The 26,420-nt window shown below is 42.8% G+C and overlaps 1 protein-coding gene across 6 annotated transcripts; it reads left to right on the forward strand.

Annotated features, from left to right (window-relative positions):
- Positions 1–254: 254 nt before the first annotated feature.
- On the forward strand, positions 255–25,386 carry TCP11L1 (t-complex 11 like 1). 6 transcript variants are annotated; one of them, XM_079968362.1, is made up of 12 exons: positions 255–503; positions 4,821–4,939; positions 6,922–7,081; positions 10,823–10,955; positions 11,789–11,909; positions 13,462–13,682; positions 14,689–14,825; positions 16,726–16,913; positions 17,667–17,848; positions 18,494–18,666; positions 19,536–19,653; positions 24,674–25,386. In XM_079968362.1, exons 3-12 carry the CDS (start codon positions 6,928–6,930, stop codon positions 24,690–24,692), a joined length of 1,446 nt encoding a protein of 481 aa, XP_079824488.1. In that variant the 5' UTR covers positions 255–503; positions 4,821–4,939; positions 6,922–6,927; the 3' UTR covers positions 24,693–25,386. The 6 variants fall into 6 exon arrangements, 5 of the variants coding, with proteins under 5 accessions (XP_079824488.1, XP_079824489.1, XP_079824485.1 ...); XM_079968363.1 differs by having other exon boundaries at positions 25,360–25,386; XR_013836553.1 differs by having other exon boundaries at positions 256–503; positions 19,536–23,183; positions 23,257–25,386.
- The last annotated feature ends 1,034 nt before the right edge of the window (positions 25,387–26,420 follow it).

The raw sequence follows: 26,420 nt of genomic DNA on the forward strand, positions 1-26,420 counted from the left end.
CCCTCCCTCCATGCACACGTACAGTGGGAAAAGCCTGGATGCAGCAGCGGTAGTTCTGCAACAGAAAAAAAGGCCCGGGGGTGGCGAGGGAAGAGCCTTTCGCCCCTCACGCCTTCCGCCAACAACCTCGTCTCTTGATTGACAGCTACCTTGCGTATTGTTATCGCCGGCACACGCGCGCTCCTCCCTCCCTCCTCCCGCAGCTGCCCATTAGGGCTCCTCGCGCTTTGCTTTGAGCCGCTTTAGCGAGGAAGAGCGCAGACATGGCGGCGCCCTGTGAGGAGCCGCCAGCTTTCCCCTGCCCTCTGCAGGCTCCGGGCTGCCTGTGAGGAGGAGGAGGAGGAGGAGGAAGAAGACGACGACGGGGATTGCGAGGAGTTCCCGCTAGTGGCGCTGGCGTTGAGGAGCCGCGCCCTTTCCCGCCCCCCGCCGCCCGGACTCGCTTTCCGGAGACCGGGTGCAAAAAAGTTGCTGTCTTCCTGCGCTCGAAGCCTCCCTCTCGGGTAAGCGGGGCTGCGGACTGGTGGGCGGGACGTCTTCTTCCCCCTGCAGCCCGGTTGCCCCCTCCCCGCCCCTTGCCATCCCTGTCTGCACCAGGGCTGGGGGGGTGGGGGTGGGGGGGTCGGATTTTGGTGCCCCAGAGAGCCGCAAACTCTGCTTCCGCCTGCGGGCGCTGCAGTAGAACCGGCGCTGCTTGTTATTCGGCTGCATCGGGGTCCCAGGCCAGGGTCGCGACGGGGATGCGGGAGAGAGCACGAGCCTTGTCGTCCTGTGTGGGCCATTAATCCTGATTAAATCGGAAGGGATCGCATTGCTTATCAGCATGCATGGAGAGAGCGGGGAAATTCCACCGTGTTTGCCCTGCCCGAAGCATTCGTCAAGGGTTAACATCCGTAAAGCATGAGTTTGTTTTGAAGGGCTGTCAAAATCAGCCGATTTCCAGTCAGTTCCCGATGCGCGCCTGTCCGGAAATGAGCTCCACTAGCACAGTGGGACTTTACTGCTAGGTAGGCATGCATGCATTATCAAGGCCTGCCTTCCCTTCTGGGCAGCCTCCCAGCAGCGGCATAGCTAGCTGCTCGGGGGCGGGGGGCGGGGCGAGCCTCTCCTCTGCCTTTCCCTCAAACTCAACCCCACCCCCATGACACCCAGGGCGACTGCAGCCCCCGCACCCCCTTCCTCTGCCACTGTCTACCAGGGGCTGCATGTAAGTGGTGGGCAGGGCCAGAGGACAAAGTGGCAAGAGCAACAATTGTTCAGTTTTACCTTTGTATAGTCGGCTGGTTTCTACACACATTCATAAACCTCTGTATTCTCCCAGCCGGGCAGGGTGGAGAATTCAAGGATGCGTTCCAGCCAGGAAAGAAGGGTATGGAACAGGGCCAGTGATGGGGGTCCCCTGGGGAGGGGGTGTGGTGTGGTGAGCGTCCCAAGGGCCAGATAGAGATGCTTGGAGGATGACATTTGCCCCCTGGGACCAAGGTGCCCCCCCTATACAGGATTGCAGCAACAGTCTTTCATTTGCTAAATGGGTATTATTGTTCTAATCCTATATCTGAAGATTTTCCTTGTTTTGGAATATAATGGATATATTTTATTTCATAACTCTGCAGCTCCCCAGAAAGAAATACACCAGTTCTCTGATATCCCTTATTTTTATTCTCTCTGAGTTGTTCAAAGCTTTGTCTGTCCCCACTGATAATTTTTTTGTGTCACATTGGGAAATATATAGTTTAACTGAAATAGCTGGCACTTCACTCACATCCCTGCTTTTCTAGTTCTTAACCTCAACATTACATGCTTATGTGAGTAGTCATCTTTTTAGAGTTTCATGCAGACTTTTAGGAAACTGCATAGTCATGCTGTGGTGTAAATAAAATCCAAACAAGATAATATATATGCATTTTATGTATATGCTTTAGGACAAGTCATGCTCTGACACTATAATAACCTGTTTTGATGTGTGCTAAGGAAACCTTTTGATAATGGGGACTATACAAAACTTTAAAATTTTGCTGCTTTATTTCCAAGCACTTGTCTACATTCATATAGTGATGTGTGCATGAAGGTAGAAAAAGTGAGTGGGGAGGAAGCCTCAGTTTTTCTTTTTATGCCTGTAAAGCCACCTGGTTTGAACTTCATTGATTTAAATCAGTACTGTGCCATTTTTTCTATGTGGTGGGGCATTTTCTTGGGAAACAATGTTCTCCACCCCTGCTGTAAACAGTGCTATTAAAACTTGGCTGCAAAGTTTGGAAGACATCAAAGAGGAATTCTGTCTCGTTGACCTGTATTGCTCTGTTTCTCTCATTTTCCTTTGCTGCCTTCTGTTCAGACACCCCTTAATTGGGAGGTGGCAGGGTGCAAACCTAGCTGGAAATTATAGCCTTTTGACATGGATGTCATTTCTCAATGCGTGTCTGTTGGTTGTATAGGCTCATTGTTATGGAATAAGTCATTATAATGATTAGCTTATTTTTAGTGTGAGCATCACACTGCCCAAGGTTCTGAAGCTGTGAAGTCCTGTCTCAAATTAAACCCTGTGGCTTATAGGGAAGGCTATGGTGGTTGCTTCTCAAAAGTTCTGTGAAATAAACTCAAGGATGTGCAAGCCCGCCACACAGCCATCAGGTTTATTCATTAGTCTAAACAAAAGCAGGTGCAAACACATACCGTACTTCTAGAGGCAGACTCAACCACTTGGCTGATTAAATACTTCTCACCTGTGCTAGCAAGCAGTTCATAAACCTTTAAGGGGCATTGCAGCACAAAGGCTACTGCATTAAAAGGAGGAAAACACACGAAACCAAAGTGAAGTTGGAAATGCTAAAATAGAAAAGAAAAGATTGAGTGAAAAAAATGAGGTGGGTCTAAGAATAATGGGGAAAGGGACCACCAAAGAACTTCTGAAGAAAGTAAAGAGAGGGCAGTCTGGGAAAGTGATGATAACAAGGGGGGAGAATCATATGGGGAAATGATATCAGGATTAAAAGGAAGTAAGTGTTGAGATGAGAACTGAATGGGAAAGGAAAATGATGGAAGTGTCAGTAGAAGTAGCATATTTCACATGATAAAGGCAAGCATGTTAGGAAGAAACCTCAGCTAGAACTCATCTCCCTGACATTTAGTGAAGGGAATCTTTTGTGTGTGTGTAAGGAAAAGGATTCAGTCATATAGTCTGTAGTCTGAGGTGGTAGAACCCAAACAGGTTTTACCATCTCGGTTACCCAAATCTTTACTGTCATAAAACCCATATGTAAAAGTGGTCAGAGGGATGGTAAATGTGACTCTCCCCATCTTTTTTTGTCCAATGAACTGCCTTTATATTGTTTTCCTCTCAGTGAGACTCTGAACCAAAATTAATCATGCTGGAGAAAAGCAGCAGATGTACAGCAGTTTCACTGGGAGGGGGAGTTAGTTTTCCCAACCCACATATCCCTGCTTCCATTCAGTTGCCACTCCACCACTTCATATGGAGTTGGCAGGATCCATGTTGAATCTGCCATTTTCATATCTAGTTTGTCTTGGTGTCTGATAAATCAGCCTTCTTGATGGGGATGTTGCTATTTTGGATTCTTTTTCACTTACACGAGCACGCTAAAAGACTCCATGATGTCAGAGGCTGTAGAACTACTTGGCTGGAGTTGGTCACACAGGCATAGTTCTGCTGTTGAACACGCTCAGAAGAATCCGGTGCATTGTAGGTTGCTTCCTTTTTAATTTGGCAATTTATGGACAGCCGAGCCATTCAAACTACATATGACACCAGGGAGCTTAGTGCAAACCGTAAATATGTGTAAATCATGGGTATAGTTAGGGATGTTTAGTTTTAATTATTAGAGTGGAAAACCGGTTATTTAAATCCCTCATTTCCTATACAGTCATCTGTTTCCAAAGCTGGGGTGAGAAAAAAAAATAGCAACATGGTACACTATAATCTAGCAAGGTGTCTTGTTTTGTTCTATTTGTTGAAGCTCTTTGCTTAATCCATAAGCTATTAACCAACACTTACTTTGAAAAACTGAAGGCAGCACTGGTAGAAGTCCAGACACAATTCTGCCTTCATCAAAAATATGGATAAGCTCTGTCTGCTCTAATGTTTCTATTTATTTTAGAAGTTTTGTCTAGAATTTGAATAATACATTAAATATACAAACAAGTGTTGAACCTGGATTATATCAGTCATACATACTTTGGGTCTTCTGGGTTTGGGAAACTTTTGTGTTTGCGCCAAAACTCAAGAAGATGAATCCTGAGAAAATTCTAACTTTCCTTTGCATCAGAATGTCAAAGAGATAAGTAACCACTCAACTTTTAGAAGACATCGGAAGGCAGCCCTGTATAGGGAAGCATTTTAATGTTTGATGTTGATTGATGTGTTATTATGTGTTATTATGAAATATATTTCTGAATGTTAAATAACTCAGTGTCAGTTGTGTTGAAGAAAACTTGACTGAATGCCTAGTGGATTCTAAATGCTTTTCAAATGATGCTAGTGAGTTCGAAAGAGGCATTGTGAATACAAAATAGGATTTTTTGTGTGCACACAGTACAGTATAATGAAAATAGCAGTGTGACTGCAGGAAAATGTCATATGGGAAGGATACTGCTGTGATAGTCTGCCTTTAAATTCCTGTGATCAGTCACAAGCATATTTATGTATAAATTGTATCTAAACAAGTAGGGCCTCCTTCCATGTAAGAGATTTGGGAGGCTTGGGATGCCAGATTCCTGTGCTTTTTTTGAAATCTGCCCTTTGTTAATGGTGTTTTGTATTTGCTGCTGTGGAACCTAACTCTGTTGTGGTGGTTTTCTTCCAGACCTCTTGCTTATGTTTGGCTTTGCAGAACTTGAACCTGTAGTCTCACTCCACTGCTTCTCTGGCTCTCTGCCCTTTTCTTACACCCTGAAGGCTTGGTCCAAGGACATTAAGTGAGAAGTAAGTGTGACAATGAGGCGTGCTCTGGTCCTTGGGGTCACGAAGAGTTGGACATGACTAAACAACAAAACAAGTGTGACAATTCATTTATGTGACAATTCATTTAAATGGCAAAGAGGCTACCATCATCTAGTGCATGCCCTCAGGATCATGTGCCTATGATCACATGAGGCTGGGGCGTGGGACTATGATCAGTCACCCTGCCTGCCCTGTTTTGCAGGGTGCTCCTGGGGGGTGGTGACACCCTTCCAAGTGGCCCCATGAACTGGAACCTTGAGCGCTTGGAGATCCATCTCATGGGGCAGCCTACATGCATTTGGAATGCTGATGTGACTCCACTAACATGAATGGCATTGTGGAGAGGCTGGGGTAATGGCCTCTAAGGGCGGGCATGTGTTTTCCAGCCTCACACAATTATAATATGATCCTGAATGCCGATATAGGATTATAGACTCAAAAGGTCAGATTTCCCACCCAGCCTAGACTGCTCACATCCCATTTGCTACCTCTGAGCAATTCTTAAAAAAATATTATAGTAAGAGTTGTGTGAGGCATTTCTTCTTTGTTCTTCCTTTCCTTTGTCCATTTTGCTGATTTAGAGGCTTCCCTTCTAGACTAGCTAACCAGGCAATCAGCCAGCTTTGCATATCCCAGATGGTCTTTACCGGGATGGATTTTGTTTTGTAGTCAAGCAATGAGAGGCAGTATCTGATTCATATCAGCATTTCCTGGGGAGATGAAAGACAGATCTTCATATCCATCAGCATGTCTCATTGCTCAGTGACTTGATGCTGAAAGTGTGAACTGCTTCCCATAGTCTGTGTTCTGTTTGAGAACAGATGTTAGTTTGGTAGATGTGTGTGATCTGTGGTGGCAAGTGCACATCTTCACATCATTGGATGGCAAAGGTCTCTTGTTTCATCACTTACTGCCTTTTAGGTGAATTAATGTTCTAGCAGTAATAGGGGCTGGTTTTTGTTTTTGTTTTGTTTTTTTACAAAAGCCATTGCTAAAGTCTGAAAACAACACTTTCTGAAACGAAAAGTTAAAACCAGAAATATTCTAGAAACATTTCTGGGAAAGTTTTCCGGTGCCCTAAATTGATGGGGAACTCCCTTAGCATGTATGACTTATATTTAGTAAACAAAACTGTCTGAACACATCAAAGTCCACCCCCCAGTATACTCATAACTATTTGAAGTCAAATATTTTATTGAGAATAAGGTGAATCAATTAAGTGTACAGAATGTAGTTCAAATATGGTTTAAATGTTACGTGCAAATTAATTAAAAAGCATTACTTGAATAGTATTTTTGTTGTGATTGTTCAGTAGCATACATTTCCTTACATGGTTACATTTCACAAAATTAAAAAGGTGACAAACCCAGGAAATTGTTGAAAAATGTTAGCATACTTTAACCAGATCCATATAATTTTGTCACGCATGCATGTATTTTATATGCATATACATTTATGCTTCGTCAAATATAGCCACCTGAGAAAAGTTTATTATAACTTTAAAACTGCCTTATTTGCCTGGTGTTATATCTATTAATTATGCTACTAATTAAGGTTATAATACCATGTACTTTGGGAAAGGGATTATTTTCCAGCCTATATCATAGCTCTTAATATGGCATGATGTCAGAGCTACTATATTTCCGTATTTGAAATTAAAGTTGCTGCTATGATGATGATGATGATGATGATGATGATCTACTAGTTGATTGTTACCCAAACGTCTCCAGGCAACATTGTCAATACTGAAACAGTGTTATTTTATTCAAGTGTTTTTAAATAAATAGGTCTAACTTCTGTACCGTACATATCCCCCCCCCCTCCAATTTCAGAGAATTTCCCCTCAAAATTCTTAGGTAGAATCCTAGTTGGACTAACTGAATTAGATACAGGATTTAGCAGAGAATTTGGCCTCAGTAGGAGTGCGTGTACTGGTTTAATTTCTTTCTTCTTAATCCAAAAAGCTGAGAATGTCCCAGGACCCAGGCAGGCCAGATACAAGTGAAGGAATATCAGGTAAATCAGAAGATAATCAGCAGGACAACTTGGATAACTCTGAACAGTCTTCCAGAAAGAAGATTCGACAGAATACGCCAAGTCCCAGCAGAGGCAATACACCTCAAGGTAAGCAAAATTACACTTCAAACCTGATTTCCCTCTTCAGAACCAAAATACCCTCCAGGAGTTCTCTCTCTGTGTTCTGTACATCAAGGTAATTTTCTCACTATAAATGGAGCATTTTCTGAACAGTATGTTTTTTTTATTCAATAAAACGTATTTCTTAAACAAGTAGTAATGCTGAACCAGGCTTTCTACCTCACTTTGTGATATTGCACCACATACTCCAATGCATGGGGAGGAAATAAGACATTGGATTGACACCCAATGTTAGAACTGTGGGTTGTATCCAAAGTAGTGCTACATGAATGTTCTGTGAACACAAGGACTTCTGTTTGAGCTATTGAATGTTTTATCCTATCCTACTCCCACATGCCCCCTAAATCTGTTCTAATGGTTTCCCCAAATCTCTTGAGCAGTTTTGGGGAGGGCACATGCAAGGAGAGGGTGTGAAAGTAATGGAATCATAGAATTGTAGTGTTGGAAGGGACCCCGAGAATCATCTATTCCTTTTTTAATTTTTTTTAAAAATTTTTTATTAAATACAAAATAAAGAAAAGAATAATGGGACTTCTGGGTTAGCGCCAACGTCTAATGGCGGATTCCCTCCGAGCTCCGGAGGGAATCGGCTCAGTAAGGATCGGGTTCTGCCGCGCTGGCGACGCGGGGACCCTTAGAAACCACAGGCGCGGAAGCCTGTGGACTTGGTGACTCGGCGGGCACCATTTGCGCCCCCCCGACCTGCGAAGAAGCCTTTTTAAAGGCTTCGGAACGGGGGACGGGAGCGGCGCGGTGCTGAGAGTCCTCTGCTTCCCCTGCTGAGTGAAGCCACATGCCATGGACAGAGAGCGCTGACTTTTTCCTGAGAACATTCAGACTAAAAAGTAACAACCCGTGAGTAATACAGAAATTGGACTTAAAAAGGGAATTTTTTCTTTGAATTTGGCACGATCGGGGAAGATACAAAAAGGAAGTCTGTCTCCCCATCTTGTAGACATCTTAAAACAAGGACTAAATAACTAAGGTCGAGAGAATATTTTCTATCGTAACTGAACAAAGTTATTAATTTCACGATTGGACAGTATAAGTAATTTTGCTGGAGGATAAGAGTGGATTTTGAGAGCTGCGCAACCCCCCGGGACCCGGGAGCGATCAGTGAGAGAGCCTGTTGGAAAGATACGGAAGACTTTGACAGCTGTCAAAACTAGCTGTCAAAGTTGGGGAATATAAAGTAGCATTGTTTTTGCTGCTTTTGCCAGTTGGATTTGCTACATTTTGGTTATAAACTGTCGAAAAATAAGCTATTTTGTTTTTGGGACTGGAACTAGAAGGATAGTAAATATCCACGATCCCTCTAGAGGGGGTTTTGGGACACTGCAAGAATGGCTGGAAGTGGAAAGATACTCACTGAGTTGAACAAAACTTTTTATCTCCTGGGAAAGCTTCAAGAACAAAGTAATATTTTGGCTACAGGGGTCATGGGACTGAATGAAACAGTAAATAACTTTACTGAAAATGGAAAGGACTTGACTCAAGTTTTCGTCTTTGAACCAAAAGCCCCTGTAGCGGAAACAAAAGATTTTGCAGCTGAGCAGGGAAAGAAACTTGACAAATTTGAGAAAGTGGAACAAGTGGAAGAGATACATGAGGATCTGGAGGGAAAGGAAGGAGGAGTTATAATGTTGCAGAAGGCTAAGGAAGGCCAGAGGCCTGGCAGGAAGGTCATAAAGGAAAATAAGAATTGGATGATGAAGATTTGGCTTGAAATGGAGAATGAAGAATGAAGAGACCTACCTAGATGGAGACCTGAAGATTTATGGATCACAAATTTGAATAAGATGGAAGTTCGAGCGTTTGGGACATTTAAATTCATGAATTCTTTTAAACATGGAGGTCTGGCCGGAAGAAATATGGACTTTTTTGGGATTGTGCTCCTCCGAGATTCGGGGTTTAATATAAAGGACTATTTAAAGAACCGGCAAAGAGGAACTGAGAGAGACTAAAGGCCTCTGATGTGAGATCGCCAGGCTGATAGCAGATGGACTGATGGACATTGGTTTGGGGATCGAAACTGGGAAAGGGAGGGTGGGGTTTTGATGAATCCAAAGGTTGTATAAATATTTTCTTTGATATTTCTTACTTTGTATTTTTGGTTGGGTATTAATATAAAATTGGGAAATCCGTGGAAGGGAATCTGGGTCGACCTTGGAAAAAGGGTTTAAGTAGAAGGACTGAGGTAAATAAGTTGAAATGTGTTATTAAAAGGATTTAAGCATAACAATGAAATAAGGTAAAAATTGGGTAAGAACTTGTTGAACTAACATTGGGAATTGGAATACAAGAGGGGGAGGCGAGGGGAAGTCGTGGGAAATAAGGTATAAGAAAATAAGGACTGAAAGTATACTTGTTTTGTGTGTTTTTTCTGTCTTTTTGTTTATTTGTCTTATTTGAAACCTCAATAAATATTATGTTTAAAAAAAAAGAATATCAAATAAGAAAAGAAATAAAGAAACAAATTTCTTACGTATACACATGAACATAATTATTTATACATCTGTAAAGCGATATTCAAAAAGAAGAAGGGGGGAAAAGAGAATAAAAGAAGAAAGAAAAGTTAAAAATGGAAATTTATAGAATAGAAAAGTGTTCACCATAAACAACAATTTCAGATCTATACTTGCATACAATTTTATATTTCAATCTTGCAAAATATCAGACTTAATTAAAATGTTTTAAAAGACTTCCACCGTTTACACCACACGTCTTTTATACTTCAGGCGCCATAACCTCTGTTCTTCCTATCCTTCCCATAAGTTTTCCTTAATTTCTCACTTTACATTCTTTATATTCTTCACAAGATTAGTCCAAACATCTATTTCAACCTGCTGCAATGCAGGAATCTCATTGCAAAAGTGAGAATCCTAGCATTAATGGGGCACATTAATAGACTACTGCCCTATGCTTATTTGTAGTCCAATCTCAGTTTTGATTTCCTGAAGCTGGAAATCTTGCAGCTTTTCCTTTCTGTTTCTTCCTTAAATGGCAGAGTTTTTGGTTGCTTCCAATGTCATGAATTCAGCATACCTCACTTATTGATGAAGGGCTATATCTTTTGTTTCCTTTTAACAGCCCTCCTTTCCAATTTTCCTCTTTGATGTTATTGTAGCACAAATTCTGCCCATCTGACAGCTTTCACTTTTTCCTTTTTGTGACCATACCTTCCTTTCTCAGAAGCCTTGGTGAGGAGAAGCATATTCCTTCTCTTCATCTTTGAATTTTACAGGCACGGAATTGCACAGAATGACCTGTAAACAGCCCACTTCTTTGTGCAGCTTCAAAATGATGGTAGCATACAAACTCCACAGGATGGTCACAGACTGAACATGGCAGCCTTCCCTAACCTGGTGCCCTCCAGATCTTGTTGGACCAACTCCCACCAGCCCCAGCCAGTCAGGGATGACGGGAATTGCAGGCCAACTATATCTGGAAGTCACCACACTGGGAAAGGTTGAGATGCACCATTAGATAGCTTATCTTTTTTTGAGGACATTATTGAAATATAGTGGACATTTACTTCTGCTATTTCCAGTGGTATCTTTGATTATCCATCCTTATCAATTCTTAGGAACTGTAAACTTTAAAATAATACAGGCCATGCTCAGTGAGATGGGAACAGTCATCTTTGTTAATTTACCATTTTTTAAATTAATGGGACATTTTGCTGAAGTATATTTCATTGCCTTACAGCCAGCCCTCCTCAGTTTGTATCAGTGGAGGAGCTAATGGAAACGGCAAAAGGAGTTACCAACATGGTGTTGGCCCATGAAATTGTCGTCAATGGAGGCTTCCAGATTAAGCCAGCCGAATTGCCAGAAAACAGGTATGATGTCTATTGTCGCGGGTATAAAAAGTTTAAAACAAAAATATAATTTTTGCTGTACGAAAAGGCAGCACCACAACTAGTGGATCTAGGGGTGGGGAAAAATCAGTTTAAAACATCTCACTGTTTTTACATGGAAGTGAGAAATACAGAAAATCTTGTGGCTGGTCAGGCATTTGTTGAGAGAACATAAGCTTGTTAACAGTGGATACACCATATTCTGTTTGCCATGAACCAAATGCATGGGATCCTCCTCACCCTGTGAACCACATCCTGTCCCCGGAGGCCATCAGCAACAGGCTCATATAGCCATGAAGGTTAGCTTTGTACATCTAGCTCAAGTGTTATATCCTATATATAGTCAGGGAACGTTATGTTCATGTTTGTACATAGTCTATTAAGAGCATTCCTGCCCTAGGAGGAGATAAAATGCTTACATCAGAATACACACACAATCAACTGTGATTCAAATTTCTACATTCACCACACAACTCATTTAGGAAGCTGTTTTGCATATTATTTATGGAGGGAGTTCTCAAAACCTTCCAGCCCTTCTGGCAGCTATACCCCCTATCCTTTTCATCCCATTTTGGCGACAGAGTCTCCCTTACGTGTTCTTTTTGAGCTAGAACTTCCTCTTGGATGCAGTGAATTATCTTGTTCTCTACCAATGTATTTTCTTCAACTGTAATGTTGGACATTTCAAGTAACCATCTAACTGCTAGTGATGGTTCCCTGCCCCCCCCCCCCCCGAAGCATCACAAGCTTATTGTACTTGGCTTTGTGTTAGAATTACCATTTCACTTTTCTTCTCCTGTTGTGTTGCTTGCCAGCCTTGAAAGAAGAGTAAGGGATATTGTCCACAAAGCTTTTTGGGATTGCCTGGAAACACAGCTAAAGGAAGATCCACCATCATATGATCATGCAATTAAACTTGTGGGAGAGATCAAAGAGGTAAGAGGGGCTAATGTATTTCCATAAGCATACTTCTTGTCCATACATGATTCTACATTGTTTAAGGGTAGTTGCAGCTGTATCAATCCCAGTACAGAGACCTACACTCTTTCCTGCTCCCAGTACATTTCTTCCTTCTCTTTGCTTCCTGTTTTCTAACTAGTAACCAGCCCATAAAAAGGTTCTGCCCTGCTTTCCTGTGACTGCTAAGTTCCTTTTGCAGGTACTTTGTCAAAAGCTTTTTGAAAGTCCAAGTGTTTATATTATCTTCCAGATGGACTTCATCTACGTTGTTTGCTAATATCTGCAAAGAGTTGTAAACATACAATGGGGCATGTTCAGAAGCATCTTTGATTTAGACAAATAGAGATCCTCATGTTCTGTTCGAGCCTCACAAAGGCGTTTGACTGGGTAGTGCTGGAGCCAATGTACAAGACTAGATAAATTAATTGGCCTGATCTATCAAGGCAGTTCCTATTTTCTTAGGCCAATGGCAACTTTAGTCTAGTGTCTTGTCTTCAGCATTGACCCTGTTTCATAAGGGCATGGACTGGTGGCAGGCAACACCTGAATCCTTTGGATAGCTTTGCAGCGCTTCCATAATGACTCATAGCCTTAAGCCCTGCCTCTCTGTGCTCTGGAATCAGTATGGCAAACAGTTTCTGTTGTCTCATAATCCAATTTACAACCTGTCACTAGTGAAAAATTATGTCGGTCACAGTCTGCCACTTGACTGACTGAGGCATTTCATTCCTCTTCCCTAGCCCCTTTAACATCTGTGCTGGAACTACTCATTGTGTCTCCACGTATCTTCAGAACCTGCACACTGCTTCTCCTCTGCAAAGTGAGGTCAGTAGAGGGAGATTTGCAGGGAAGAAGCGGCAGCAAGAGAAGTGGAGCTTAATCCTACCCTCTCTTGCAACGCCATCTCTGTTTCAGATCCATGTTTGTGGTGGAAATAATCATTCTAAAATTTCAGCAAAGTGGCAGTTGAAGAACAGGTTAAGTGCCCTTTCTCACACCCCCTGTTTCCCTGCTGATGTCCCTCCTTGACACCACTTTGCAGAATGGAAGCATCAGACGTGAGTTTAAGGATATAAAATGGAGCAGAATTTGTCACCCTTCAATACACTGGAGTTTATGCATGCATACACACATAAGCACCATTGTTAATCCCCTGTTCCAGAAACCAAGGGTTGCATCCAGCAAAGTAATCCCTTTTGTGCAAGAGCTCCCATTTGCAGAATGGAACTACCCCTCCCTCTCCCCACATTCCATCCCCCAAATATGCTCCAGAGGGTTGGAAGGGAATGTTCTTGAGCAAGCAGAAATGCTTGTACACATGGGATTACTTCACTGGATACAACCCCAAAACAGTTCTTCTGTACACAGTGAATGAAAACTTCTATTAAAACTGTTAATGATTTGACCTTATTTTACTTTTCCTAGTAACACAATATTGCTGCAACTGTTATTCACTTTGGAATAGTGTTGATTGATACAGCAACATAATACTGCTATGAGCTAACAAAGGAACATTGCTTTCTTTCAGACACTTTTGTCTTTTTTGCTGCCTGGCCATACTAGATTAAGAAATCAGATTACCGAAGCTCTAGACCTGGAGCTGATAAAACAGGAGGCAGAGAATGGGGCCCTTGACATTTCGAAGTTGGCAGAGTTCATTATTGGAATGATGGGAACGCTCTGTGCTCCAGCTAGAGATGAGGAAATTAAGAAGCTGAAAGACATTCATGAAATTGTTCCCCTGTTCAGGTACTCACATTAAATCAGTATCTGCCTATGGAAAAATACTTTGAATGTTTTTGATAACCATTGGCAGAATACAAAAATTATGCATGTAGCAATGAAATCATACATGTGTGTGTTCGTGTTTGTTTAATGGAGAAGTTATTGGTGAAAATGCAAGTGCAAAAATAGTGAATAATATGGAAATTATATTTTTATCAAGACTACTTTTATAGAGGCATTCATTGCAATTGGGATTTCCCTCCCCAGCTAATTTAGAAAGTAAATAAAATCATGTATACTCCTAAATACGCACAAAATGTGGCATTTATGTCTACTCCTCCCTACAGCTTTAGCTGACATGTCATACTGAGGTGGGAATTCATATTTTGCTTGTATGTTCCTCAATGATGAAGGGGAAGGGAAAGGAGGAGAAAGATTTTTTTCCACATTGGATACCAGATACATGGGAAAGTATTCTAGTCCAGCCTTCTGCCTGACATTGTAATTTCTGTGTGGGAGGGGGCTCTTTGTTTTTGTAAAGATGAGCATAAATTCATGTAAGCCCCAACTGCAGTCTGAAGCTGTTTCAGGCTTATCATCTAAGCAAGAATTGGGCAGTGGTGATCTGAAAAACTGCTAAAGGTAATTTTTAGCATATAATACATATGCCAACAGAATAGTTCTCTAGAAAGCACTGTATTTCTTCCTGTTCTTTAAAAGGGGATTGTTCCTAGTTCTCCCCACATAGTTCTTTAGTTAGATTACTTAAATATGATTTGCCCCCTTAGCTCTTCACTTTTTCATTTGCTTTATCTCTTTCTTTTACATTTGATAAATATTGCAATTTGGGGGGGGCATGTGATTTGATTTATTGCAGGCATTTAGACATGCTGTATTTCTTATTGATACCATTTTTTAAAATACTGCGCATTGCTTCGGGTTTTTTTTTTTTAAAAAAAACATTAAGTGATTTATAAATGTCCTTAAATAACTACACACACCTGCTTGAAATGTCTTCTTGATTTTGCAGAGAGATTTTTTCTGTGTTGGACTTGATGAAAATGGACATGGCTAATTTTGCTGTCACCAGCATAAGGCCACATTTAATGCAGCAGTCAGTTGAATATGAAAGGAAGAAGTTTCAGGAACTTTATGAGAAACAACCAAGTACGGTTTTTGTTATTTTGCATTGCTAAATGATCTGCTTTTTGTTTATTAAAAGAGAAATTTATTAAGCTGTTTCATCATAACTGTTCAGTGCTTAATTTGATAATTATGCCAAAATAACTCCCCATGAACGGCAGAAAGCTTAATGAACTCAGGGGGGCTTATGTCTGATGAGCTGTATATGGGAGGTCCTTCTGCATAAACTTTGGGTGTTCCTCAGTGCCATGAATGGGAGCATGCAATGCAGTTTAAAGATTGCAGTTTTAGCATAACTGTGGCGCTGTGGGTTAAACCACAGAGCCTAGGACTTGCCGATCAGAAGGTCAGTGGTTCGAATCCCCGCGACGGGGTGAGCTCCTGTTGCTTGGTCCCTGCTCCTGCCAACGTAGCAGTTCGAAAGCGCGTCAAAGTGCAAGTAGATAAATAGGTACCGCTCCAGCGGGAAGGTAAACGGCGTTTCCGTGCTGTCAGGGGTTCAGGAGCAGAAGCACAGGGAAGAGGGGAGATGGAGAGCGAAGGGGAAGAATCTCAGGGCAGCGTAGGAGAAGATGACAGTGGCCCGAGAGATTCCATGAGCCTCTCCAGCAAATCGGAAGATTCACAGAAGGGGGCGCCGGTGGCCAGGGCAAAGGGGGTCCCAAGGGGGACACCCCAGAAGCAAGGGGCCAGCGGGGACTCCCAGAGCAGCAGTTGGAAATCAGGACCAGCTTCCCCACCGGAGCATAGTGGGGGGGAAGAGTCACAGGTATCGGGAGTAGCGTCTCCCCCAGCAGGGAGAGGAGAGGAGTCAGGGCTAACCACGCCTCCATCGGAGAGTCAGACAACGGAGGGGAGGTCAGATCTGGCCAGTATCCCGGAAGAGGGAAGCAGTGACAGAAGTAGTGTAACGGTCAGGAGGAAGGTCACTGGGTTGGCGCGAGAGGCAAGTTCAAATGTACAGGAGCGTGGGACAGCAGAGAATGAGGATTGGGAACCGGGTCCTAAAGCCTGCCGGAGGCAGGGGGAGGAGCTAAGCGACTCAGTGTCAGAGGAGTCCAGAAAGGGCAATGCCCCAGCGGGCAGGAGGACCCAGAGGAGGAGAGAGCAGCGTAAAAGGTGGAGCAGGGCTAGGATCTTAAACTGGTGTCATAGGGGAGGAGACTCAGACGGGACTTCGCCGATCTAGGGTTTAAGACGTAGGGCTGCACGCTGTGGCTTTGAAATGGAAACTGAACTTCAATAAAGACTTTTGTACATTACTACAGCCTAGCGTTGGTCCTCTGTGAGCTGGGACCTAGAGGCAGACCTAGAGGTTGCTCTGGTTCGCCAGAAGTGGCTTAGTCATGCTGGCCACATGACCCAGAAGCTGTATGCCAACTCCCTCGGCCAATAAAGCGAGATAAGCACCACAACCCCAGAGTCAGCCACGACTTGACTTTACTTTATTAGGGGGAAATGAGCAGTGCTAATAAAAATAAGCATTCAGAGTGCAAATGTCTGGATATCTATTTCAGTTTTTAAAGCCAAATTATTAACAAACTAAAAAAATTCAGTCAGCTGAAAATCCAGAAACAGTAGGCCCTTGGGTAGAATTATTCAACATGCCTTCATTCTTAAGGCCATCTTAGCTGTGGTGCTCCAAGTATGAAATATTTTAGATGTGATGATGAGAGTCCTCTCTATTCCCCTAGGCATTTTAAGTATTGTTTCACATCTTACACCTGCTCATCTTATTTGTCAGCTTTTTTCATGTCTTTTGTTTTAAACTGTTTTGATTGTTTTTATTTTGTTCATATATTGCACAAACCATTCTGTGCAATCTGTTTTGACCAAGGGCGGTATAAAAATATTTCAAATAGATAGGCAGGAAAATGGGTTGATGAGAAAATGGTCTGGTAAGTCAGTTTCTCCCTCAAAACAGATTCCTTAGATTTCGTCACTGAGTGGCTGCAAGAAGCTGCGGATGACCTGAGATCCAGAATGGTGCCTGCTATTGATCATGGTGCCACGTCTACCAGTACTGCTCCTGTGCTCTGTCCTGTTGCTGTACAGAATCATGCATACCTTAAGCTCCTCAAATGGGATCATCTGCAAAAGCCTTTTCCAGAGGTAACTATTTGCTTCTCTGCAATTACTATAACAATGTATGGATTGGTAGGGTGCATTCAGACATACACTTGAACTTGGTTGGGCAAGTCCCTTTGAATGTGAAGGACGGGGATGAATATGGGATTGTGTGGCAATGTGGGATGTGCTTGTTGTTGGTGGTGTTTAGATTATCATCTTTGAACCTAATCTTTATGCTGCATACAGTGCGTTTGGCTGATGGTGTCAAGATGTGCTTGTTTGTGGCAGGCAGCTACCATAATGCTGCCTCATCCTCAGTGGTTGTGGGCAGCGGGGAGGCATAGTTTAAATGGAGAGGCTGACTACCATCTGGGCTAGAGGTCTTGACGTTTGGTCTTTGTCAGCTCTTTTGGGGCCCTCTGCTCATCCAGAAGTTCCTGGTAGCTTATACACTGAGTCCTCTTGTCAAGTGGAGCTGTTAGTCAGTCTGGAACAGGTCTATGCTCACCTGCAATCTTATCGTGGATGAAAGGGCTGACCTGACATGTTTTGCTGAGGCTTGGGTGGATCAGCTGTTCTTGCAAGGATACTTAGTACTGCACCTGGCTAGACCAGAGGATTGAGGTGAGGGTGCTGCCGTTAACTTTAGAAGCACTGTCTCCTTCACCAGACAATCTCCTGAACTAGGAAATGGATGTGGAGAGCTTACACTATATAACTGTTACATCATCTCGCCTTCCTCCCTGCATTCTGAATTTACTATCCTCTGTTGTGTTAAAAAAATTTTTTTTCCAGACTGTGCTAATGGACCAGAGCCGCTTCCAGGAAATGCAGCTGGAACTGGACCAGCTTATCTTAACTGGAGCGATTCTTCTGGTAACATTCAATGCTGCAGGCACAGCGCTTTCAGGCTTGCCAGCATTTACGGCCAATCTCAAAATGGTTATCCGGGTACTGCTGACAGGTCTACACCTCCCGTGAGTACCATGTGCCTTTGGGGCCCTTTGTAGGGTGATGCAGGATGATATAGACATCAGTTTCAACTAGATCTCAGGCCTGTTTTGAATGAGACTTGCACATTCTTCCCTACTTCTCCAAGTAGTAAAAGGCTTTAGAAATTATGAGGAATTTCCATTATGAGGAATAAATAGCCTTTCGGATAATTCTAATCTTCACATTTGATTATATCACTTCAGAATACAGGGCTGTGGGAATCTCCTGATACTCTCACATGTAAAAAATAAAATGGAATGGGAAAGGGTTATAGGTAGTTTCTTGTGTGGGGAACATTTAAACATATGTTGTGCACTCGCAGAGCATTCTGAAGAGTTATGAGTCTGAATTTTTCTTAATGTAGCTCCCAGTTGTATCTAGGAAATTGCTGACACCCCCACCCAATATAGACACACCCACTTGTTTCTTTGAGAACTCAAATCCCCTCTTTAAAAAGGAAGTGGTTGGTGTGTGATGATTCCTCCAGTAATGTTCCCTCAGTCTGTAAGGTTTTTACTTGTATAGCTCATGTTTTGTTTGATTGGCATACATTAGCTAACCTGTCAATTCAATTCCATTTTGCTTATGAGTTGTTAAAACATAAGAGAATTTTGATCATCTTTTTCTAGTTCCTTCAACTTGAGTGAAGCATTGGCTGTCGTAAGTGAAAAGATTTGTGCTGAAGTTAATAGCTGCCTTTCCCAACATGGATTCACACCTTTCACACTTGAGAAGGAGACGGAGCTTAAAGGGCAGATCCAGGCTGTGGCCAAACCTAATAACACTGTGTGCAAACTGATAGGTATGCTTTGTAGATCAGATGATTGCTCTTTTCCCTGAAATAGTTGTGCATGTCTAAGTCAAACATACATTTGAGGACATGGGTATATCTTATTTTTGTAAAGTGAAGGGGATAGTAATGCTTCAAATGTGTGAATGCACTCGTTTTGAGATAAGAGATTGTATTGGCTGCATGTGCACATCATAAGACTAAGCCAAAAATCCTGGTTTCAAGAGCAGTATGCACTTGTAGACAGCCCCTTTCTTGCTGCTTCATTCCTCCCTTTCTTGAGCTGCAAAAGCAAGCCAGGACTGAGCCATAGCTTCTTGTTAGATGCATATCCTGAAACTATGACTAATGGCTTCAAAACAAGCCAAGGTATTCAACCAACATTAAACCTTGGTTGAATGACTCTGTCTTGTTTGGAAGCTAAAAACCAGTTTCAAAGTTTTCATGTAATGGGAAACTATGCTTAAGTGCTGGATCCTGTAAAGGGAAGTGGCAGGAGCCTGCAACCACTGCCTAGCATAACCATTAAAAAGCTACTTTGTCAAGGTGTGGAGGTAAAAAACCAGGAAGCAAGGGCTGCTTTTGGAAAATGAAACGTTTTCTTGAAGTATTACTGAAAAGTGATGTTAGGTTTGAGTTTTCTGTCTATGAGTGGTGGTGTTCCTCTTGGAACTGGGAAGCAGAGATACATGGGAATGTTTGAAATGAAGGTGAAATGATGCTAAAAGAACTCCAGATTTTGTTCTGTCTGTGATTACGATAAGATGGTTGTATGAAAATAAAAATTAAGCACCATAATGGGCCTATTTGATGCGTATTATCAAAAGAGGAATTTGGGATCTTTCAGTAAGTCTTACTAATAATTTACTTCCCTTCTCAAGATTCAAGAATCCAGTCGTTTCTGGAGAGCTACCTTGCTTCTGGCCATCAGAAATCTCTTCCTGCCATTCCTGGTGGATTAGGCCCTATTCAGAAAGAGCTGGAGGAAATTGCTATCAAGTATGTTCGCCTTGTTGACTACAACAAGATGGTCTTCAGTCCTTACTATGATGCAGTTCTCAGCAAAATACTGAATGAAGAAGACTCATCTTAGCTATCTGTGAGCAAAACTGGGAAGATGTCAGACTCATTGGTATGCTGCCCTAAAGAAGATAGGGTAGGAGAAGGCTGTTGCACTCATGCTTTCTGTCAGAATGATGAGGGTTGGGAAACAGAGGCCTCTTTCAGATCCCAGTTGTTTCTTGGGGATCCCCACAGTCTGTCTTGGTATCCCCTATTCCCCATCAGACCCCCTCAAACACAGACCAGTTCTGATTAGGAACTTAAGTAAAATTCAACACAGCACAGTTTTATTTAGGCACTTGTGTGTTGGAGGTAGAGTGAGAAGTTGCAAGATTTAAATGTTCACTTCCCCCTGCTTTCACCCAAGTTTAATAACTGCTCGAAGCCAATGCCAGTCTGCCATTGGACTAGTGCAGAGATGTGCTGCTCCCCTCCCATCCTGGTCCTTCTGGCTGCTGTGTATGCGAGTGTGCTTCTATACATGGCTCAATGTTATTTGGATCAGGGTGGTCAACTGTATGTGTTGTAGAAAGCTTACAATCCTTGGGCAACAGTTTTGCTGGGAATCTTTCACTAATACGGTAGCAATGGCTAAGTGGCAAGTGGATACATCAGGTGATGTAAAAGGTACATGAAAACACACCAGTTTAATACTTAATTCAAAGCAAGTAAGAACTGATGGTGTATTGACTTTTGAAATATGGGCTTGAGGGTAAGACTAAAATGATAGATGTTCAAATTATCCTATTAGCATGTACATTGATACAAAATGGGCTAGTAAACCTCTCTTTCTATATTAAGTTTTAAATAGTTCTGAAGATCATCCCAAAAATTGTAGCAGTAACTTCAGTTTCCAGATACTCAAAACTTGGATATTGGTAGTTAAAGCACTTTATATGCAGTCTGCAACACTCTTAAGTCCTTCTGTTAGCCAGGTTTTTTTTTTTCTAAAGTATTTTATTCTGTACCTGCAGATATTCTACCAAAAGCGTATAAAACTATATTTTTGTAGAGTATTTTCTGGTTCTTCTCTACTGCAGTATTCACATTCTGTAGACTCTATATATTGTTTCTCCTCTTGAAGTGAAAACAAAAAGTCTGATGAGGGAATTTCTTCCTTCTGTATTGCTGGAGGCATGAAATGCTAATATAGGTGAGGAAAACTTTGGATATCTGAAAAAGTTGGATAATGGAGTATCCATTTAAGTTCATTCTGGAATTTATCTACATATTATAAAAGCCTGTGATTTAGGTGAGAAGTTGGGTTAGCTCCTAGTTTAGTAATATAATACTGTGTCCCCAATTCAAGTGCTCTTTGAACATAGTTGTACATTATGAGCCTACAGCTTAGCATGTGTGCTGGCAGAGATATTGCTGGCACTGATCATGGTGAATTCCTCCCCCACCCCACCACCCTTTTACCTCATAGAGTAGCCTTTGGAAGGCCTGATCCTGCAGACAACCCACAGGCAGGAAGTTTCCCTCTGCCCGTCGCATCACCCTTGCTGGACTTGGATGCAATACTTTTATTTGAATGTTAGAAATAGTGATTTTAAATTTATAGTAGGAAGTGGACTACCTTTAATGTCCCATGGAGTTTATAGAAAAGTTTCTGCTAGGTTTTAAAACAAGTGTTTTCAGGAGTTCATAAACATGTGACTTATTGGATACTTGAGGACATTAATTGTTTATTAGGTAGGCTCTCTTGTTAAATGTTTTCTAACATCGAGACATGGATGTGTATGTTGTCACAAATATGGGAGGCAAAAATAATTCTGTGAATTGGCTTTTGAAATTGCTTTTGGTTGAAAAGCCACAATGCACAGTATGCTTCCTGAATGTTTGGTAGCTGTTTTAATCTTAAAAGGGAACAAAGTTAAAAGCCTCTACATTAGTGCTTAAGTGATCTCTCTGAATAATAGAATTGCTGTAAAGCAGACCAGCCCCCCCCCATCATTATTTGATGAAACTTTCTCTGTTTATGGTTTTTTTTAAAAAGAGGTTCTCTTTAACTATAGGGCTAAAAGGTTTTCCTCTGTGAAAAACTGTGGTTGGCACCTACCTGAAACGTAGATCTATGAAGTTTGAGTGAGTATGTGAGGTTGGGTTTTAGGACCCACCAGTGCAGCAAAGGCAAGACAAATGTCTTGGGAAGGGGGTGGAGCTCCCAGCATTCCTCAGTCTATGGACTCACCAAGTGGAAAGCAGGCATTGAAATCCAAATGGTTATGAAATAAAACAGTAACAAGGACAAACATACAATCGTCCCTCTCCAAAAGTAGAACTGCAACAGGAGTAAATTTGCCTTGAAAGCAAGGCTTGATAATTACGCAGCCAACCTAATCCCAACAAGGTGATACTTCCAATCAACTCTCAAATTTTATTACACTCATTGAATATGGGTATGGCCCTTAACTGGCTCACTCACACTATGGAGACCTGTATTTCAGGCAGGTGCGAATTGCACCCATAGCGGGAGTGAGCCTCTTCTGGTTGGGACATAAAATGGCTAACCCCAATTTGGGCAGGACCCTGACAATTAATCTGGGAGGATCTGCTGAAGGACAGCCTCAACCTCAGCTGAGACATGCTTGTCAATTTACTATAAAATTGACATACTTTTAAATGACATACTTGTCAATTTTATAGTGTTTGACAAAAGGTTTTTGGGGCTATGCTCGTAGCTGCTTTACAGATATCCTCTAAAGGAGCATTGGTGGAAAGGCTGCAGCCACATTTTTTGGTACTGGAATCTTTTGAATTTTGTATGCAAAGACAATGCAAGCCTTAGTCCACCTAGCAAGGATGGATGTGGAAACCCTGTGCCCCAGAGAGGGCAGCTGAAAGGACACAAAAAGGGAATCTGTCTGCCTCAAATCTCTCTGCAGTAAGGAGGGATGCTTCTTACTGCAGGTCTTTCCCTCTTCTGCCTCCTTGCCTGTTCAAATATGATTTGACTGTAGCATTGTCTATGCACAAAATGATGTGAAAAAGGCAAAACTGAGGGGAGATGTGCTGAATCACTAGGTAGACTGCTGTGAGTTTGAGCTAGTTGACACCCCCCACCCCAAAACAGGCTACCTTCACAGGAGACCACTGGGCCTGAATTGAAAGATGTTGACAGAGACCCAGCCCAGCAGGATGTCATCCAATGTGATGATGGCTCGAGTTGGATCTTCCAAGGGGTGTGCCTTTACGTAAGTTGTGGCTATTTGTCCGCCAGCATGTGGCCAGGCAGAGATGATGTGGAATCGTGATGTGATGCTGTCTTCCTGCTGTCACCAGTCACTGGTGAGTGCTTCTAAGGCAGTAGCACCCACTGTGATGGCTTGGCATGGAGCTTTGCCCAAGGTGGTGCTTGTGATACTGATATGCACACCCAAAGGCATGGGACAGCTGCGTAATGACCACTTTTTTTGCTGTTAAGGGACTTCTGGTGGCTGCTTTAATTCAGATTAGTCTGTCTAGTGCTGAGGGGATAAACCCTCTTACTGTGTCCAGAAGTGTGCCTAGATGAACCAGTTGTTTTTTGGAGCTCAGGTGCACAGGGTGAAATCTAGGCATGTCTCAGTGGCATCTCCAAATTGTGCTTCACCATCTTTCAGGTGTAAAGTGTGGCAGAGTAGATTAGCAACAGGAAGGTACTTTCAGCAGTTCTGTAATGTCAAGTTGTAGAACATACAACTTGTTAGCCAAAACAAGCATATTTTTTGTACTTCAGCAGAGAGTTCCACTCATCCTTGGTCACAGATGTAAATGGAGCAGGAACTGGACTATATCTAGTCACTGGCTTTGAGTCAGGTAACTTGGTCACACCTGTGAGAGGTGCAGACAGCTCTTCAACTAGATTTATCATTATCATTGTTTATTTGTATGCTGCCTATCCATAGTTAAAACCATTCTCAAAGCAGTTTACATGAAAATAATTACATAACTGCAAACATAACAAAAGTAGCCATGAGTGATAAATAAAATGTACACAACATGATCAAACATGATCATGAACAAAAAAAAATCAAATCAGTACAGTGGTACTTCGGGTTACAGACGCTTCAGGTTACATACGCTTCAGGTTACAGACTCCTCTAACCCAGAAATAGTACCTCTGGATAAGAACTTTGCTTCAGGATGAGAACAGAAATTGTGCAACAGTGGCGGCAGCGGGAGGCCCCATTAGCTAAAGTGGTACCTCAAGTTAAGAACTGTTTCAGGTTAAGAACGGACCTCTGGATCGAATTAAGTTCTTAACCAGAGGTACCACTGTATCAAAAACAGCAAAATCAATATCTCAAAAATTAAATCTTGACTCCCCCCAACAAAAAATCCTGAACCCCACGACAAGAATTTGTAAGTATCCTGAGTAGCAGGTCTTCCAGGACTCACAGTCAAGATGGTCCCCAAGCAAGGAGGGAAGCCATTACCACTCCACCTCCTGGTCCAAGGCCCTTAATCCATTGTTTACCTCAGGCCGCCTGACTCAAGTTTCTCAGAATATTCACAGCAGCTTCCCTCACTTCTTATAGCTGCAGTGCCATGCAGCCCAGCTGCATCAAATGGGCCTTGACGGGTCAGCATTTTGGCCTTGCAGATCCAGAAATGGGTGAACCTCTCTGCCTCCGGGATGTGGGAAAGCGAAGCCAGCTTTAGACATTCTGCCAAGGTGCTGCCAATCTTCTGGGCACCCTGAACTGCTTTGTGTCCTCCATGGAATGCCAGAAGGAGCAATCCAGGGCCTGCTTCCCCTTTGGCAGCTGCTTTTTTATTGGGAAGGTCAGCAGGGGCCACTTCCTGCATTTCCCTTGGGATGCAAACCATTGCTCCAGCGGACAAAGATGGCGACTGGGGATGAGAGACAAATGGCACTCACCATAAATGCCCCAAACACTTATGAAAGCAATCAAATGCTTGGTCAAGCAGCCAGCCAGCCAGCCAGCCAGCCACTCTCTGTCTCTCTTAGGACAAGAAAAAGAGAATGAAAACAACAAACAAGCCTGAAGAAAGTCAGAATAGAAGGACATAGAAGCAGAAGCAAAGACATGTACAGCTTGCAGTAAAGGCAGGACAGATTAAGGAATGCCTAGATCTCCTCCTCCTTCCCAAAGTGTTTGTCACACTGGTGAGGCCTAAACCTGGCGCAGCTCACTTCAACTCAGGAGATAGATGAGTAGATAAGATACCCTGGGTTACCACAAAGTATCAAATCAGTGTTCTTCACATGGAACAACATTGACCACAACCCAACAAAAAACAGTCATCTCTCCCATTGATATAGACTTCACTGTGCTTAACTTTGGCTGGGTTGTAGCTCTCGGGTCTAGAATTACCAAAGTAAAATAATTATTCCTCGGTTATATTAGTCAAATTGTTCCTTTAGGCTTAGCTTCCTACACATCTGACCATTTAAAGAAAAAAGTGCTGCTTGATAATTTGCAACAATAAGTTGGAAAGGGGTGGGGATGCTAAAGGTGGAAATTCAGTATTCTAATATTGTCTGACTTGTATTTCCTTGAAGCTGTTAATGTGATATTGTTACTATTTTTCTTATGTGTTTTATGTTGCTGCTGTTTACTTCATCTATGCACCACTAATGTGAGACTGTAACTCATCTGTGATAAATTTTTGTGTGTACTTTACATGTTGCAGTTACAGATAAACAGCGATTGCCCGCCATTCTTCTTTCTGGTCTGTATGCAGTTTTTGCTCCTTTCATTACTTGTTGCAGGCAAGTATTTTATCTTTTTAATTCCCCCTTAGTATCTATGTATGTGTTCAAGTCCTGGAAGAAAGAGCTATAGCTTAAAGTGCAATTCTACAAGAACTGCTGGTATGCAGAGCAGTGGATGGGTTGGTGGGACTGCAGCACTCACCTTCTGTTGCAGTGCCGCTGCATACTGGTACAAAGAGATTTGAGAGGACAGTGAGATAAGAGAGACCTCTGCCTTGTCCCTCTGTCCTGGTATACAGCAGTGACACAACCAGAAGCAGGTGAGTGATGTGGACTCCCCCATGCCATCTGTTACTGTGTATGCGTTATTGCCATTGAGTTATTTTAGCTAGTAGATTACTCGAGAAGCAGTGCCACTTGCCACATAAGGAGGTGGTTACAGTGGTACCTCAGGTTACAAACACTTCGGGTTACAAACTCTGCTAACCCGGAAGTAGTACCTCGGGTTGAGAACATTGCCCCAGAATGAAAACGGCGGTGGCACGGTGTCAGTGGGAGGCCCCATTAGCAAAAGCGCACCTCAGGTTAAGAACGGTTTCGGGTTAAGGACAGACCTCCAGAACAAATTACCGTATTTTTCGTCCCATAGGACGCTCCGTCCCATAGGATGCACCTACTTTTTTTTGGGGGGGGGGAATAAAGGAAAAAAATTTCCCCTTTATTTCCCCCCAAAAACCAGGTCGGGGAACAGTGGGATGGCGGCGCTGCGCCTCCCTGCTGTCCCCCGAGCTTGTGGGGCTGGCCGATGACTATCTGGCGCACGGGGCGCTCTGCTTCAGGACGCCCCGCCCGCCGGGCAGCAGACTGCGGAAACCTGCGCGAAGCACGGGGCGTCCTCCAAAGGGCGCCCCGTGCTCTGCGCTGCCAGCTGCCGCCCACAAGCCGTGCGCGCCCGGGGGGAGTTCCCCTGGGCACGCAAGGCTTGCAGATAGCTTCCTGGAGCCTGGAGAGCGAGAGGTGTCGGTGCGCACCGACGCCT

Source organism: Podarcis cretensis, assembly GCF_951804945.1.
Source record: "Podarcis cretensis genome assembly, chromosome: 1".
Taxonomy (NCBI): domain Eukaryota; kingdom Metazoa; phylum Chordata; class Lepidosauria; order Squamata; family Lacertidae; genus Podarcis; species Podarcis cretensis.

What these genes read in the sequence shown, in the direction of transcription:
- TCP11L1 (XM_079968359.1), top strand. Translation starts at nt 6,928, where the DNA reads ATGTCCCAGGACCCAGGCAGGCCAGATACAAGTGAAGGAATATCAGGT. An exon ending in GAAATTGTTCCCCTGTTCAG is followed by an intron (nt 13,683 to 14,688) that starts GTACTCACATTA and finishes TTGATTTTGCAG; the next exon opens with AGAGATTTTTTCTGTGTTGG. An exon ending in CACTGTGTGCAAACTGATAG is followed by an intron (nt 18,667 to 19,535) that starts GTATGCTTTGTA and finishes TCCCTTCTCAAG; the next exon opens with ATTCAAGAATCCAGTCGTTT.